At 46.1% G+C, this 18,118-nt stretch overlaps 1 protein-coding gene and 1 long non-coding RNA gene across 2 annotated transcripts in view; both read left to right on the forward strand.

Moving 5' to 3' along the window:
* The window catches only part of LOC121681042, a 6,413-nt gene extending 4,295 nt beyond the window's left edge, over window positions 1-2,118 (forward strand). Inside the window, exon 3 of the long non-coding RNA XR_006021931.1 lies at window positions 1,996-2,118. This is a non-coding gene — a long non-coding RNA (uncharacterized LOC121681042). The remainder of the gene's footprint in view (window positions 1-1,995) is intronic.
* A 9,761-nt stretch (window positions 2,119-11,879) lies between these two features.
* Window positions 11,880-17,430, forward strand: st8sia3 (ST8 alpha-N-acetyl-neuraminide alpha-2,8-sialyltransferase 3). The gene is made up of 4 exons (XM_042059435.1): window positions 11,880-12,567; window positions 13,891-14,013; window positions 14,970-15,527; window positions 17,080-17,430. The coding sequence occupies exons 1-4, from the start codon at window positions 12,404-12,406 to the stop codon at window positions 17,360-17,362; spliced, it is 1,128 nt and encodes a 375-aa protein (XP_041915369.1). The 5' UTR covers window positions 11,880-12,403; the 3' UTR covers window positions 17,363-17,430.
* Window positions 17,431-18,118: the final 688 nt, after the last annotated feature.

The raw sequence follows: 18,118 nt of genomic DNA on the forward strand, positions 1-18,118 counted from the left end.
TGTGTGTGTGTGTGTGCCACCAGGACACAAGCGAGTCTTTGTCCACTTCCGCCCGGAGAGTCCACCCCGTGGGTCACTTCCTCTTGCCTGCGCCACGAGAACAGAGATCTCAGTGTTGGCTGGAAGAGCGACTGCAGGGTCCTAATTCTTCATCCGCAGACAGGAAAGCTCTGGAATGACCAAGCGCGCTCCAGGCTTTATGTATGGGCCCCTCGTTGGCTCCTTATTCCACTTGTAAGTGGGATGGCGTATTAGCCACCGTGCCCAGGGTTACAAAATATGATTTGCTCCCACGAGCGAGGGCCCGATATTTCAGCGTTGATGGCCCCGGTCGCTGTCACGGCAGCAAACTTAAGAGATAGTTTAGGGTAAAATATGGTGGTCCAAGACCGGCATCCTGGGCCGCGCGGCAGAGAGAGAAATGTGTGTGGGGAGCGCGGGGTTAATAGAGCAGCACTCCTTTTCTAATTGAAAAAGAGAGGTGTGTGTGTGGGGGGGGGGGGGGTAGAGGGGGGGCCGGATGCGCCCTGTTATTGCTGGTAATCAGCCGGTGGCAGGAGATGGACGGTTCACCCAGCGGGAGGTTAATGAACAGCCTCGCGTGCTGGACGACCGCCGGACAAGGGGGTTAACTACCCCCAGCACCCCGTACAAGCACCAGCACCCCCCCCCCCATGCTACCTCTCATCGTCCCCGCTGCCAAGCGCTCCCCTGGGGGGCCACACCATCCGTCCTGCTCCCCCCACTGGACGCAGATGCAGCAGAGAGCCCCAAAGAGCGGCCAGCAGACAGAAGAAAACGGCCAACTTAATCATCTAGTGGGGAAATGACCACAGGTGAATGGCACAGGTGTGAAGTGGTTTTACTCAGTGATGAAGGGTCCTTACCCTACACAATGCCATCAGAGAACAAATCCACAGTCAGTGTTCAAGGCTATCTGGCAAAGCAAGTGACAGGTTTGGGTAACTTAGCCACTAGCACCTAACGCGACTGATTGACTTTGCTTGACACATTTAAGTTGCATTTGTTGATCAATAGACTGCACTTCAGTGTGATTGATGGATTCAGAGAAGCCTTTTGTTTCCCTTTTGCTCTCAGCAAGGAATTTGGGAGAAAATCCCTTCACCGTCACTGATTCTGGATCAGCTTTGGCCCTGGTCCAGTCTAGAATCTGCTGCTCAGTATGAAACGTCCAGCATTATTTATTAATGCTGAGGAGCAGGCATAAAGTATCAGTAATTCTTTTTTATTATCTTTCTGTCTTTTTTTTTTGGTGGAGACAGAAGCAGTTCTTTAATTTCCGTTAACATAAAACCCTGTTAGGGCGGAAGCACTTCCTCCTAGCTTTATTAGCACTCTGGCCTTATTAATCTCCTGCAGGAGAGGCCACAAACATGATCATTTATTAATGGCACTCCCCTGTCCTCCCTAGATCCTCCCAGAGGCAGCCCAGCCCAGCCCAGCCCAGCCCAGCTCAGCTCAGGCCCACTGCAGCAGCAGACTCCTTCTCTCTCTCTCTCTCTCTCTCTCTCTCTCTCTCTCTCTCTCTCTCTTTCACAGGGGAAGAAGTGTAAGGCTGTCAGGAGAACAGTCACATTATCGGGGTGTGTCTGGGGTGGGTCAGACGTACTTGTGTAGAAAACATTACCCCTATATATGTGTATGTACAGTATGTATGTATATGTGTGTGCACGTGTGTGTGTATGTGGGTGTTTGAGTGTGGGGGTGGGATGTTTTTGTGTGAGTGGGTGGTTGTGTGGGTGGATGGATGTGTGTCTTTGCTGAACATCAGCAAACACACACACGGCCATGTTTGCGTAATCCATCTGGAGGGGACTGGCTTGCTTTTCTATGACACATCACAGATCCAGGTGGCTCAGTGCAGGAGACTCACCCTGAGCAGCACCCTCTCCAACATGAAGTGGGGGGAGTGAGCTCCTGCGTCTGACCTGTGACCTGTGAGCTGGGGTGGACTGAGCTCCTACTGGGCCGCAGGCCTAAAGGTGATAATACATGGGGCAACTTCTTGAGCAATGTTGCTGGGCAACCACATAACCAGTTCTATTTATTCTGATTGGATAATCATAACAACTTGCCTACTGATGATTAAAGTTCTCCAGAAAAAAAAACTGTTGCCCAATATCAATGAGAACATGCCAGAACCACAATAATGAGAAACATTGCCCAGCAACATTTCTCAAAAAGTTGCCCCATGTATCATCAGCTTAAAAGAACCAGAGAGAAGTGAGGGGGACAGCCTGACCTCACTGACCCACAGACATCCGCCCTGACCCTGCGCCTCAAGTTCTGCCTTGGTGCCGGGGCCACCCCAGGGTCCCTGAGCCAGTGGAATTACAGCCCACAACTCGGCTAAACGCAACAATATTTACACAGTGAGATAAGCACCCAGGAGCTACGCAGAACATGAACTCTTTAATGCCTTTACTTTCAGATGCTAAGCCATGTTGCACAGCTCATAGACAGCTGTCTTTCTCTCTCTCTCTCTCTCTCTCTCTATTTCTGTAACCCCATCCTTGTTGTTAACAAACAAACCAGTGATAGAACAACTGGACATTATGTCTTTGTCCATCAGGAGCTGAATCTAATAATGATGAATAAAGACAAGTGGTAGTTAATCACAAGAAATGGACCCAGCAGCCCCCCCCCCCCCCCCCCCCCCCGATCTCTTTCAGCAGCTGACTGTTGGGCTATTGATGGAACAATCGGCTGTGTTCAGACATTGATTAATTCAGTGACTTCTAAATGTTTGGCCAATGGAGAGACCTATTGAAAACTGGACCTCTGGTCAGATTGAGGGCTTTTGACTTTGTGTGTTGCCTGTGTTTACATTAGAGTGATCTTTATAAAAAGGTGAAACACAAAGATTTCCTTTGGACTGATGGATTGATCGCACTGCACTGTTGATGTGTTACTGTGTACACGGAGAGGAAATGGTAGCAGGAGTGGCAATAGACCTCTTGTTCAGCCTCAAGTCTCTTTCAAGCGATTTGATTCTTTTTTGAAAACATTCCTCTTAGTTGTGGCCCATTTGGTGTTTGGCGCCCCATGTCTGTTAATGATTCACAAGAACTACGGAGGAGCGAGGAGAAAAGATTTTTGTTGAAATGTCATCCGCAGCACAAGCTTATCTACGGACATGTTTACCGCTCATCTTACAAGTGTCACATGAATGCATTGCCACATGTGCAAACCCTTGCACTCTTGCACAGCTTTGGACAAACAGGTTGCATATGTGAGGAGGTCTTTCTGACCTGGGGAGCATGATAAGATGTCTGAGAGACATGTGATGAAAGATCTGACTCTGAAGATCTCAGGTCGTCAACATTGGAAGTTTCCTTCAGTTTGACATGTGGAAATGCAGTGGAATTATATTTTAGATTAGAACATTTCTTTGAGATCAAAACAAACTTTAGTATACATTTTAAAGTACCTGCACTGACACACACTCCCCTCACACATGGAAACACACACACACACACACACACAGCGCTAAAGCACACACTAGTTCTCACATTTGACCGTTCCCCATTCTGATGAGGAACTTAACCAAACATCAAACAGCGTCTCTTGCTCCTCTTGGTTGGTCCCACACATTGCTTATTTATAGATCTCACAGGAGGGGAGATGGAGAAGGGACCCTTTCCCTCTTTGCATTAGAAATGCACATTGATTTGAGGGGTTATGGGAAAATTATGAGGCAAAAAGTCCAGGCCCTCTATCTCAGCGGCAGCCTCGGCGACGACAGGCAGGCGGGAGGGAGAGTCTCGTGGGGGGAATCTGATCCGATACGAGGGAGCCTTCATCCAGGACGCCTGCGGAAGGTTAATAGGATCGCCAGCCGTCATCAGCGGGTCACACTCAAAATTGGGCCGCACAGGTTCACATATAATTCAATTGCTAATTACCCTGCCCAGGATTACAATTTCTGTGTCTGACAGCCAGTGTCTACTTGTCAAATATTCTGCAAAAAGAAATCAATATTTTATCATCTTTTCGCATTACTCCACGTCAGGCCGACGCGAACGAGCCCAGGAGGGGGACGTCAGGGGCGAGAAGAAGGGTGAGGATGCGCCAGGAGTCGGTGTGGGGTGAAAGCAGGAGTCCATCACACTTGTCACATGCATTGCACTCACACACCAAACCACACGACACACACACACACACACACACACACACACACACACACGTACACAGGCAGGTCTCACACACACAGACTCATAAAGGTGAGTGTCCTTCACACAAGAGTATTCTCACCACTTTACCCTTCACACCACGAGGTGATATCACCACCATGAAAACATAACGCAGTGCACACTCTCAACACCTTGCCTTAGTCACCTGCTGCCTTCTCCTACTGCCTACTTTGAAACTTCCGCTGACTTGCTGACCTTCAGAGGAACTTCAGAGAGCAGGCTTCAACTGGCTCTCAAAGTCTGATGTCTTTAACAGAACAATGGGTGAATCACCCTTCATGTTTATCAGCGAAACACACACACATTGATCATTTGATCAGCAATTATGTGATGCAGTCAGTCGTGGATTGATAAGGAAGAGTGTGTGGTGTTTGTTCTGCGTATAAAGAGCCGGGTCTGAGACCACCACTTTATTTCTCTTCTTTGCACAGTGTTTGAGCCTGAGGCCTTCTGTTTGGTCAGGAGCTCTCTGTTTAAACTAACCTTATCACTGACTTATCTGGACATTGTTTTAACTAAATCTCTGGCTTATCCTGGTTGAGTATATTATGTATTTTAATGGGTACAGTACGCTAGCTGACACGGCGTCAGTGATGGGGGGGTTTTACTGGGTATAGATTTTAATCCTCTTATCGTTAGTGCTTAAGCCTGGCTAAACAGTCATAAAATGAGCGCGAGCTGTCGCGGCCCGGCCGCTGTGTGTTGCTGAGTGGATCTGTGACAGAGGGTGCCACTGGGTGAATTATTACCCAGCTTCCTGTGCCTCTGTCCAGGCCGTGGATGGCGTGTCACTCAGGCCAGTGGGGCCTCCCACTCCTCATCTGTCTCTCTCTCTCTTTCTCTCTCTCCCTCCTCTTTTCTTAGTCTATCGTTGACTCATTCTCTCTCTCTCATTTGCTCTCATTCTTTCTCACTCTATGCCCTGTGTCACCTGTTTGTTCAGGGGAGCCCGTGGCCTGATGGCCCAGTGAGTCAGATGTTTTCAAATGTTATCAGTGAGCTCTGAACAGTGGGATAACGTGAAGCCCTTATCACACAGGCGGGATGGGGGGGGGGGGGGGGGGCACCATAGGAATGCGATAAGGAGTTGGCCAAAGTTGTGGAAGGCACACAGAAACAACACCAATATGTCAACCATTGGCCATTGTATGGCGCTGCACAGGGATTCCTGGGACGTGAAGCAAATGCAGGCGTGTATGGACATCTAAACCACGGCGCTGTCACCCAAACCCTGTGAATATGAGAGAAAGGTGCCAGCCCTGAGAGCTAATATTTGTGCAGCTATTGATCGCAGTCATTTTCTTATGTACTCTCTCTCTCTCTCTCTCTCTCTCTCTCTCTCTTTCATTCTCTCTGTCTCTCTCTCTCTCTCTCTTTCATTCTCTCTGTCTATCGCTCTCTCTCCCTCTCTCTTCCCCCTCTGTCTCTCTCTACCACTCTGTCTATGTGCTACTTCCCTCTTTAATCATTACTTGTTGTAACCTGGATCCCAGTTTAGCAGTTGCACAGACACCTCGATGTGCCCGGTGAACGTTTGTTTTAATTAGGAGCCTACGTACACATTTCACAGAGGCATCTACACACATGTGTGTGTGTGTGTGTGTGTGCTGTGCAAAGCAGCTAAGTGAAGCCATTGTTAACAAATACGTCCAATGTCAGTCAGTTCTCCCAGGAAACAGGGATCACTGAAATGTAATGCACTTTTTAAATCGGACTATATTTCAGTGCCATTACACAGCACATCTGACTTTGGTATGTCCTACACTATCTGACTGTACAGGCTCTACCAGACTTAGCCCTGTTTAGTGTCTTTTGTTGTACACACTGAGTGAAACATCTTCACTGATATTGTGCCTCGTCTGTGACCACACATTAAGGAGGTGATTAGATAAAGATTAACTATTTTCTTGATTGAGGGCAACTAATAGCACAGGTCGAGTACCATTAATTAGACGAGCACACCACAAAGTCAAACTATGTCTCGGGGATGCCATGGTAACCGGAGGTGCAATGACGCATCCTTGACCTGTTGTCACGACAGCAAAATCACACACCTGGTTTATCTTGTGAGAGTGTGCATGTTTGTATGTGTGTGTGTGTGTGTGTGTGTGTGTGTGTGTGTGTGTGTGTGTGTGTGTGTCTGTGTGTGTGTGTGTGCGTGTGCGTGCGTGTGTGTGCGTGTGTGTGTGTGTGTGTGTTTGTTAAGGTGTGGAGGGGGTTGGGCAGGACAGGAGTTGGAGAGCTGGCGTCCTCACGGCTTCCTCGGTGTCAGTAGTGGCCCCAGTGATGAAATGCAGATTTGAGGAGACAGCAGGCGAGCAGCGCCATGATGCATGAGCACAGGGGGAGTCAGGAGAACTGGGACCCCAAACACACACACACACACACACACACACACACGCCATGATGCATGAGTGCAGGGTGAGTCAGGGGGAACTGGGACTAAATGAGCTCTCAGAATGAGCTCTCAGAATGGCCAAAATGAAGCAGACTTGTAAATGGGCCGTGCTCTGAAAGGACAGAGTGTTATGTGCTGCACTAGCACTGACTGATGAGTTCCTGTAATGAGCGTTTGGAAGGCACACTTCCATTCTTCAGCTCTGCCTAGCTGAAAGGCTCATATGCAGACACACTGGGAAAGATACTGCGATAAAGACTTTGAGGATAGCCATGGAGAGACTTGTACATAACAGGCCTCAGGCTTGAGTACTGACTCAATGGAGAGACTTGTACATAACAGGCCTCAGGCTTGAGTACTGACTCATCAGCAAGTAAGACAGACTCCAGACAATTACAGTTTGTCATTGATGTACTCTCCTCTCCTCTCCTCTCCTCTCCTCTCCTCTCCTCTCCTCTTCTCCTCTCCTCTCCTCTCCTCTCCCTACATGCCTCTACCCACAACTCTGTGGTATCACAGATGCCTAGAAGAACATGAACAGCTAAGTGAAGCTGTATCAAAACTCCGTAACCGTTAACCGTGTTTTGGGGGTTATGGAAAAAGATAATCAAATTGCAAATGTCTTGAAATATTAGCAATGCCCAGTGGTTGCCTATTAGACAAAATCTGATATGAGGAATTCATACCATTCTCTGTCTCCTTATTTAATTGGCGGAGCTCCTCTGGGTGGCTCAGATCCTCCCCCGTCAAATGAGAGCAGAGGACCCTGCTCCATCCTTGCATCCTCTCCTCATCCGAGAAGTCATAAAGAGTGAGATTACATTTCTGAAATGAGCTGAAAAACTAGTCAATGGCTCGTAATGTCTCATTCCGCCAAGGCCTGTGGCTCCAAATGCCGTGCTTATTAATTTGGTTTGATGGGTTGGGGGGTCTCTTCCTGCAGAGGAGTGTGGCAGCTCGATAGCATTTCAGCACTGAATCTGATTGGAAGAGCTCTCGCCAACTCTGTGTTCTGCTTAACTTCAAATGATGCCTGTCAGAGTCAATTCCTCAGGGACCTCGGCTGCTATCAGTGAGGTGGATGCATGCTGCAAGCGGTTGCTTTATAACCTATGCTAGTGGAACAAGAATATGAGGGATGATGCAATATAGAGACTATAAACAAGCACCAGAAAAGATGGGCGCAATTGTTGGATTGTTATGACTTCTGCAGAAGTGAAGGGCAAAGGCATTTGTGAAACAATACAGTTTGAAACAATACAGTGGCCATTATCCCTGAATATGAGGAGAAACAACAAGAGCAACTTCATCTCAGGCTCATAAATCCTGTCTGAAAAGTCCCTGACATTGACAACAACAAAATGTAAAGCTGTCTGGCCCAGAGAGATTTATGAGTCTTTTCCGTATGTTTAACCACTTCTGTGCTGTGAACTCACTTTCATTTCTTTTCCTCTCCTGCTTCCTCGTCTCCTCCTCTTCCTCCTCCTCGGTCCCTCTCCTCCACCCCCCCCCCCCCCCCCCCTCCAAACTCATTTAATGAATGAGTTTTTCCCCCGCGAGTCTGGGTGATTGATACTGGTCAGCTCCACACATGCGGAAATTGATCCGGAGTGACTGCAATCAGGACACGGCTCCCTGGTCAGTGTGTCGCCTAGCAACCACAGCTCCTGGTGAACAGGCGGTGCATCCGACCTATCCCTCCCCCCTCCCCCTCATCTCCTGCACCGCCCCCCCCCCCCCCCCACACACACACACACACACACACACACACACACACCCCACCCTCTCCACTCCTCTCTGGACCCACGCTGGCTGACCCCTGGGCCATACATCAAAAACACCGCGAGCATCTCCACCGCTAATGTGGCCATTCATCTTGCCCGCGTCCCATCAGAAACGGCCAGCATTTAGCCCCGCGCTTGGCCGGCTCAAGGCACTGTCCGGTGGCCTTCTGGCCCATAGCTCACGCCGCTTGAGCTGTCTGCACAAACTATGACAGATACACACACTGTGCTGCCCTGTCTATTGTCTGTGACGCCTTCCATTTATGGCGGGGGGATGAATTAAACTTCCCAGAATGAAACTTCCCCAGCGAAATAAACTCCCCGGAATCCTCAATCCTCATTTTTCCAAATCAGTGTCTCAAGTCACAGAGTCCCATTATTGATCTCCTTTGTGCCAATTTCCATCAATATTCGTTGGATCATTTTTCATCTCATTCCATATCACTGCCCCATGCCCATGACACATGTGTGGACACTGTTATAAGAATACACCGCCATCACACATGTGTGGACACTGTTATAAGAATACACCGCCATCACACATGTGTGGACACTGTTATAAGAATACACCGCCATCACACATGTGTGGACACTGTTATAAGAATACACCGCTGTTATAAGAGTATACCTCAGTGAGAGATTACAGTGTTGTCCAGTCATTCCTAAACATGCACTCTATGAGGTACAGTGGAAATAGGACTAATATAGTAATATGCCAGTGGGCCTAAATGAAACTGGCTTACAGTAACATCTTTATGTAAGCATTCAGATGGGGGGGGGGGGGGGGGGGGGGGCATTTCATTTGTCTATAGGTATGTATGTCTGTGTGTGAGTGGGATTTTGTGCTAGTGTTATTTCTAGTGTTCCCAGAACAAATGTTGCTATGCATATCTCCTCTGTGTTTATACACAGAGTACTTGTATGAGTTCCTCCGTCCATCAGTGTAAGTGTGCATAGGTGAGTGTGCACTGTGTGTGTGTGTGTGTGTGAGTATGTATGTGTGCGTGTGTGTGTGTGTGTGTGTGCGTGTGTGTGCGTGTGTGTGTGTGTGTGCGTGTGTGTGTGTGTGTGTGTGTGTGTGTGTGTGTGTGTGTGTGTATGTGTGTGTGTGTGTGTGTGTGTGTGTGTGTGTGTGTGAGTATGTATGTGTGTGTGAGAGTGTGTGTGTGTGTGTGTGTGTGTGTGTGTGTGTGTGTGTGTGTGTGTGTGTGTGTGTGAGTGAGAGAGAGAGAGAAAGAGAGAGGGAGAGAGCGAGCGAGAGCATGGGATTGTTAATGTGCAGAGAGGCGCTGACTCGGCGGCTGTGCTGTACAGGCTCCCCATAAGAAGTGCAATTTCACGCTCCTCTGATTGAGACACAGCCAGCGCCGCCCGCTGCACAATTATGAAGCAAACTGGACAACTGTTCATCTCCAGCTGCTCGGCCATCGACAGCCCTTAATAGCAATTGATTATTAATTGCTTTCTTGCTTGAGAGTTGTACAGTTTTTAAATCTGGACTTGTTTTTTTTTAGTTGCTGTTGAAAGTTGTGTTTAGTTTCAAAGACCTATGGAAGCCAAACAAAAGGTAAGTATTTCTGATGTTTTTATTAGAATTACCATGACAATTATTTGATTTTTGTATCACGCAATAATCTTATGGAAAGATACTCAAGTGCAACATTGTTTTCTGTTTGATTGGAAGTTGACTTTTCTAAAACAAGGAGACTAACAATCCCACCATGTTTGCTGAGGTTTTGATAAGATACTTTTTGAACCATGTTTTGATATTCTGTCAGGTCATCTGTTACATCCACCAGGCAATGAAACATATCCACATACCCAAAGCAGGAACAAGAAAACACGAAAATAAAACCACAAAAAAAAACAAACAAGTGATGACCTTGTGTGTTACAAGTGTGGGTGGAAAGCTGTTTTGGCCAGGTCATTAACCCAAATGGGCTAATGGACAATTCATGGCTATTTGATTGCCCCATGTTCTTCCAGCCCATTGAGCTCTGAGTCCATCTGACAGATGCGTCAGAGCGTGGACAAGGCCTAATGCTGCCTGCTGCCTCACTGTGTAGGAGTCAACTGCCCAGTCCTCACAGGACAAGGGGGGGGGGGGGGGAGAAGGAATTATACATACAGTACAGGGAGGGATAAAAATACAAAAGAATAGAGTGGTTATGCAAACGTCATGTAGAAAAGGCAGAAGAAAGACAGAGCACAAATGGTACAGTGTAACGATATAGGGGATAGTTTGTCATAAACCAAGCTTTTATCTGGGGCATTACCTAGTTTGGTTGAAGTTTGCTCTGGTTCATCTCTTGTGCTCTCTCCCAAGCCTATTAACACAGATCCCATTTAAAAGTTTAGCATGCTGCTGAAACCAATACTCAGTGTTCCCTCAAGCTTTTTAACTGATAGCTGCACACTGAGTCTCTTATGCACTAATTGCTGATTGAAGTCTCACAAAAGAAACCTATTTTGCATAAATCTAGGCTGATGTTAAAGAAACCTCCCAACTCCATTTGAGAGACAGCAACATCTTGGAGTTGGTACACAGCTCACTCTTTCAGGGCTGTTGACTTCAACTCAAGTCATAAACTCACGAATGGGACATTATTGTTTTGGGTCAAAACAAATGACATTTTCATGTTTGAGGTGGCTAGGAGGTAAACCAAGATTCTTATTTTATTATGCGGACAGCGAAAAGAGACATTTCATTGCTAAAATGTCACTGCCCATTATTGCAGATAGGAAAGAGGTTCAAAATGAGTCCACCCAGAGTTGCTTTTACAAATGAACCCCAGAGCGTCTTCTGGGCTTCAACAAAATGTTCATGTTTTTTGCAAGAGGCATGGCAGCTCAAAGCATCACTTAATGTACTGCACTCAGTCAGGGTTCTTATCTACTCCACTGATGTTATCTAATCATAGGAATATGTGGATAGGCCTCATAATACATTTTGGATTAGATGGACAACTAGACAAAGGAGGAAAGTTTTACACATAATAAGACTTGAACAAAAAACAATCACAATATATTTTCTGCCATCCAAAATGCATTTATAAATCTCTTTAGTTTGAGAGGTGGGGGAGGAAAAACATATTTTAAATTAACATATGGTTGGGCCATCTCACACATCATTTAGCCTACTGCAGATGCAAGAGACTGAAATTGACAAAAAGGCTAACCCATACCTCTTGTTCAAATCTTGACAGTTCTTAGTGATAAATGAAGTGACCCATTGTGTTGCGTATGCATGTAATCATGCACTTGAGATAAAAAAAACACACACAAAAAACAGATATAGAGACCCTTAGTGACCGTGGACTGAAAAACTGATAAACAGGTTTAAACACGACTAACATTACCTAGCACTACCACTGTACTGCATGCTATCTATTGCCACCAGCCTTGTCTGTCAGGAATGACATGCCAGATGTATCTAGTGAGGCTATCTATTTCGATGCAAATATGATAATAAAAAACGAGCGGTCTCAGTATACCGGAGATGCATCAGCATCAGCATCTACAATCCACAAATGCGCATGTTTAGTGAGCAGGGCGACTTTAATGTTGCAGATGTATACAGAGCACGCCATAATCCACGCATGCTTGCCAAATGTAACCCTTTCCTGCCCGGAATGACTCAGCCTTGAGTGCATGCTGTTTGTTTCTTTGATTTTCTCGATAGGTTAGGTCTCCTTTAAAAATTCGACGAAGTCAATTAATTGGATACGAAAAGGCTTGCATCTCGAGGAGGCATTATTCCCAATAGCATTTATCCTCCGCAACGGGAAAACGGAATGGCAGCTCCGCTACGATACGAGTGCGAGGATGCGGAGGCTGAGCGAAGACGAATGAACCAAGCAAGCAGCTGCCATTTCGTCGACTCCTCCACTTCCGATCTCTGAGATGATGTCGAACGCCTCGTGCTAAAGTATGCTCGATTCTCCTCTTTGGCTACGCGACTCTCTCATCCTTGGCGGCGCATAAGCAGGGAATGACAACACGCCAAGATGGTCCGCATAATCAGTGTGCTGGGTCTGATCATGTTCAGTGTGGCGCTGCTCATACTGTCATTGATCAGCTACGTGTCAATAAAAAAAGATTTCATCTTCACGGCCCCAAAATACGCAAATTCGGGTGGGCCGCGGATGTACATGTTCCATGCCGGATTTCGGTAAGTGTAAAAACAGCGATGTGATGTATGTGGGCGCAAACCGCCAGGAATCGTCGTTATATTATCATGTACTCTCAATAAATTAATGTAATTGTACACTGTGGCGAACATTAGAGCTACCGTCAAGTGTGCTGTCTCCTTGATAATCAAAATTGCGGCGATTTGGCTGTAGAAATCGTGTCCCTGGTGCTAATGTTACCAAGCGCCTGTATAATACATGGGTGAATTTAAGGGCCTTCTCACTGAGGCAGCCTGTGTCCTGTAAGATGGCACAGACATTCTAGATGATGCAGAGGATGTCTCTCTGTAATCAACTGATTGCATGTTACACTTTTGCTCAGTAATGTGGTGACATTTGCCGCTTTTCTGACATTTGTTATCGTTTTTCAGAAACCCAAATAAATCTCCTCGAGCTCATCTTGAAAACATAAACAAGGACAGAGCATATGGCTAAAGACAAGGCGCTACCTTATGCCGAAGCTTTAAGCACTCGGCCTGTGCAGTCAGTGAATCAAGGTTTTTGAGGCTTGTGACTGAGCATCCAGCGAGCGGGAGCTGTCCTTGGTCCTGATTTACACACCTGACAGGTTCATCTTCTACCAGTAATCATTTATTCTTTGAAACAAGCCAAGGTTATAGTATATGACGATAACCATTTCAAGGAGTGGATTCACACCGGGTGGTGTCTCTGTGTTTAGGGGGAGGGGAAGGTTACTCAGTAGTCCAAATGCCCATATGCCACCCTACTCTGTTGTTTTGCTGACGTTGCAAACATTGCAAATGCGTGGTGTAAGATGGAGGGAGGGCTGGTGTGTTGACTTTCAAGAGCAATTCAATTGTATTCTTGTCAGTTCTCCTCTGATAGTTCAATTCTTCTTTGAATCTAACAGCAATAGCCAAATTAACTGGGCCATCATCAGTGCATGCACCATTATGTTATGTGATAACAAGCACATTTGTAGCTGTCATGTTGAGTATTAAGGGCCTGTTTGCCATCTGAGAGAATGTGTATACATAAAGGAGAGATCAGTTGTTGTGACCAAAATAGAACAAGGTTTAACAAATTGAAATGGGAAACACTATCAAATGCCGAGGCTGAAAGCAGCTAGTTTATTAGCAAGGCCATCGACTAGCCTAGGTAGGAGGCCCACTGGGTAGAGGAAGCGTTGACTTGCACTGAGCAGGGGGCTGAGACTGTGTGGATTGGTTGGCGTTGATGAGCCTGACTTTTAAAAAACCTTTAGCTTCCCTCTGAAATGAAACGGCAACAAAGTCCAAATGCAGAGGAAAAGTAAGAGCATTGTTTCCTATTTATCTCAACAGGTCCCAGTTGGCTATGAAGTTCCTGGATCCAGCTTTTACATCACTCAACACTGCCCTGAATGAAGATCTGCAGGGCAAGTCATCCAACTGGAAGTTCAATAGGACTGCATATATACAGCAAAGGTGGATTGACCTTTCCATACAGTTTACTCATGAGCAACATTATTAAGGCTGCCAGTCTTGAATGTCTGTGTATAAAGTCAAATAATTGCGACATATGCTAAGAACAAGCTAAGGCTGGCTGTTGGAGTCCGTATCAACGGGGCCTAAGCATTTGTTAGCCTAGGCATTTGTCAGCAAAGCCTTTATATATCCATAGTAGTATAATAGTATTTCTGATATGTTGCTGATTGGATCATAAATGGCCACAGAAACAAAGGGGAATGACTGACTCTTCTCTAATAACTGTTACATGTTATCTTCTATATTTCTGATATGTTGCTGATTGGATCATAAATGGCCACAGCAATGAAGAAAAGTGAAAGTGACTGATAATGACTGACTGACTATTATTGTGTTACATGCTCCAAATGTAAAGCACTTTGAGCTGCATTCTGTGTATGAAAGGTGCTATACAAATAAGGCTTATTATTATTATTATCATATTATTATCTTAACCAAGCCTTAATCTTGTCCTTAGGGTGAACCCTAGCACAGGTTCAGCCCTGCAGTGGATACTAACTGAACAAAATATTCTTGTGTTGTATGGTGCCATGCGCACTCAACTAATCGTACACGCGATAATCCGATGGATTAAATCGCATGTCTTCAGTAAGACTATAAAGTATTTTCATAAAGAGCTTTATTCGCAGAAGAATATTTCAGATTTCAACCCCTTGACCCAAAAGGAAGAACATTCTATGTAATCTTACTCTCTGTTATAGAACAGTGCAGATTAGTGGAGACACTTTAATCCCAGATTTCAAGAAAAAGTGTAAACAAGCATTGTACCACATCTAATAATAATAATAATAAAATAATAACATTTATTATTATTACCACATCTACTACCATTGATATTAAACACTCACCACCACCATATCCTAATGCTAATAAGCATCTTTTTACCTTTCATCCAGCAAAGACATTGCTCAGTACATTGATGTTCCGCACAACTTCACCCTCACCAAAGGCAGTGTGCGCGTGGGGCAGCTGATGCACTATGACTACTCCAGCCACAAGTACGTCTTCTCCATCGGGGAGAACTTCCGCTCGCTGCTGCCCGAGATCTCTCCCATCCTCAACAAGCGCTACAACACCTGTGCCGTAGTGGGAAACAGTGGCATCCTGACAGGCAGCCGCTGTGGACCCGAAATCGACAAGTTTGACTTTGTCTTCCGCTGCAACTTTGCTCCGACGGAGGTGTTCCGCAAGGACGTGGGCCGACACACCAACCTGACCACCTTCAACCCCAGCATCCTGGAGAAGTACTACAATAACCTGCTGACCATCCAGGACCGCAACAACTTCTTCCTCAGCCTGAAGAAACTGGACGGGGCCATTCTCTGGATTCCGGCTTTCTTCTTCCACACATCAGCTACGGTCACTCGCACCCTGGTGGACTTCTTTGTGGAACACAAGGGCCAGCTGAAGGTGCAGCTCGCCTGGCCAGGCAACATTATGCAGTACGTCAATCGGTAAGTGTTTCTCATTCATTTATTCAATCATTCATTCTTTTAAACTTTTATTTTCATTCTCGGGAGTACAATTGAGGGTAGCCCTCATTTTCAATGTAGCCGAGAGACGACAAATAAATATAAAATATAGAGAGCCAAGTATTGCCTACTACACAGCAGGCTTGGGCAAAATTCCGGAATTTAATTGAAACTGGCTCTTAAAGGAAAATTCCGGTATTTAGCACTTTGAGTCCCTTTTCTGGTTTGTTTTGGATGAACTAGAGTGGTGGACACCGAAATTTTGACGATTGGTCCTGTCTCGACTTTTCTAACTCGTTTTGAATCGCCTTTGACTACTCAGAGTGGCTGCCAACAGGCATACTCAAACATGTCCTAAAACAACCCTTAACGTTCGTTTTCAACTGTGCAACTCACCGAGTGGTAAGTGGTGTTCGTTGATGTTCCAAAACAAGTAGCGTAGCGAAATACAGTTTCTGTCGTGTTTTATTTGCCATTTTTTCCCATTGATTTCTGTTGGAAGACTCATTGCACGTTGATATTACTGCGCCACAGGTTCAAATATTGAGCGGAAGTTTATACGCGGTTGTGAGGTGTCTGAAAAAATAGTTCCACAATAGCAAATAAGACGGCTGGAAATCATACATTGCTCCGATATATTTGATTTGAATAATCAACGAACACCACTAACCACTCGGTGAGTTGCACAGTTTTGAAAACGAACGTTAAGGGTTGTTTTAGGACATGTTTGAGTATGCCTGTTGGCAGCCACTCTGAGTAGTCAAAGGCGATTCAAAACGATTCAAAAATCACTTGCAAAATGTGTGTGTTTAAAACATGCCGAAAGGTATTAGCATGCTGGGTGTGACAGAGAGATAGAATGCTTTTACTGCAATAATGAAAATGAAAAGGGAAAGATAAAGAAATCCAGAGAAGAGAAACGATGCTTGTGAGGAAAGACACAGTATACCAGCATATGAACAGGGGCTTAACTTTCTGTCTGTGCAGACTACCACGAGTGACTTCTTGTGCTGCACAGTAATCTCTCACAATCCCATTAAAGCAACCTGCTAGGACAGAATTACTCCATTTAAGAGGCTCAGTGTGCCTTAAGACACCTTAAGTGTTCATTGTTGAAGGCAATTTTATGGTTTCTGGAAAGTGGTAAAGTGTTGAAAAGCTGGTATTGGATTTCTGACTCCGGTGTCATCAGCCAACCAGACAGACAGGGCAGAGCTTGTGTAAAGACTGACATAAAGGACTCAGGACACACACATACGCTTCACATTCACAGGTGCACACATTAACCTGCAGAGTAAGTGCATGCCTATCCAAATGCACTGAATTAGTTCACCTTGCCATCAGCAGAGTGAAGCGATGTCACATGGTTATGCTGCCACTGACCTTGGCTACCCTGAGAGTGCTTACTACAATAACAACTGCCCGATGGCGAATATTATTTTTACAAAAAAGCATCTATTTTTATGTGTGTGAGTGTAATGGCAGATGGACAAAAGGCATTATTTCGTTTTTTTTTTCTTTCTCTGGCTGGCAGATACTGGAAAAACAAGCAGCTGTCTCCCAAGCGTCTGAGCACGGGCATCCTGATGTACACGCTGGCCTCTTCGCTTTGCGACCAGATCCACCTGTATGGCTTCTGGCCCTTCGGCTGGGACCCCAACACGGGCAAGGAGCTGCCCTACCATTACTACGACAAGAAGGGCACCAAGTTCACCACCAAGTGGCAGGAGTCCCACCAGCTGCCCACCGAGTTCAAGCTGCTCTTTAAGATGCACACGGAAGGGCTCCTGAAACTAACACTGTCCCACTGTGCCTAGGGAGCGACTGGCGACGAAAGAGAGAGTGAAAGAGAGAGAGTGGGGGAGAGAGAGAGAGAGAGAGAGAGGGGGAGAGGGAGCAAGGGTGCTAGAAAGAGACAGTGAAAGAGAGAGAGAGGGGGGGGGGGAGGGAACAAGGGTGCTAGAGACAGTGAAAGAGAGAGAGATAGGGGGGGGGAGAGGGAACAAGGGTGCTAGAAAGAGACAGTGAAAGAGAGAAAGAGAGAGGGGGGGGAGAGAGGGAGCAAGGGTGCTAGAAGGACAGAAGGAAAGACAGAAAGAGACGGGCCTCTCATCCTCCTCATCTTCCTCCTCCACCACCCTCTCAGTCCAGTCCAGTCCAGTCCAGTCATGGCATGGCATACTCTGACAGAGGAGCAGGGGGAGCAGAGTCACACAGGCGCCATCCTCCTCCCGTTAGCACACATAGCAGTAAGCTGCAAGAGCCAGTGTGCACATGAGCCGACAGTGGTAGGGAGGGGAAACTATATCAGCACATTCATATAACGCAAGGCTGTGTATCCACTCTAGCCCATGTACAGAGAAGTATGTGTGCAACTGAGGAAGCCAGCAGTAAACCAAATAGCTTCTGGTGTAGAAGGCAATGCTGATTTTATTTAGGACTAAATGCATAACCTTTAGCTACACTAATGCTGTATCTTCACTGTTACTTATCGTTGAACTATTCAATCAGTTTATAGATGTAGGATGTTTCCATTCATATGCTTTCCATTTCGTATTAAGGACCAAACGATG

This window comes from Alosa sapidissima, chromosome 13, assembly GCF_018492685.1.
Source record: "Alosa sapidissima isolate fAloSap1 chromosome 13, fAloSap1.pri, whole genome shotgun sequence".
Classification (NCBI taxonomy): Eukaryota; Metazoa; Chordata; class Actinopteri; order Clupeiformes; family Clupeidae; genus Alosa; species Alosa sapidissima.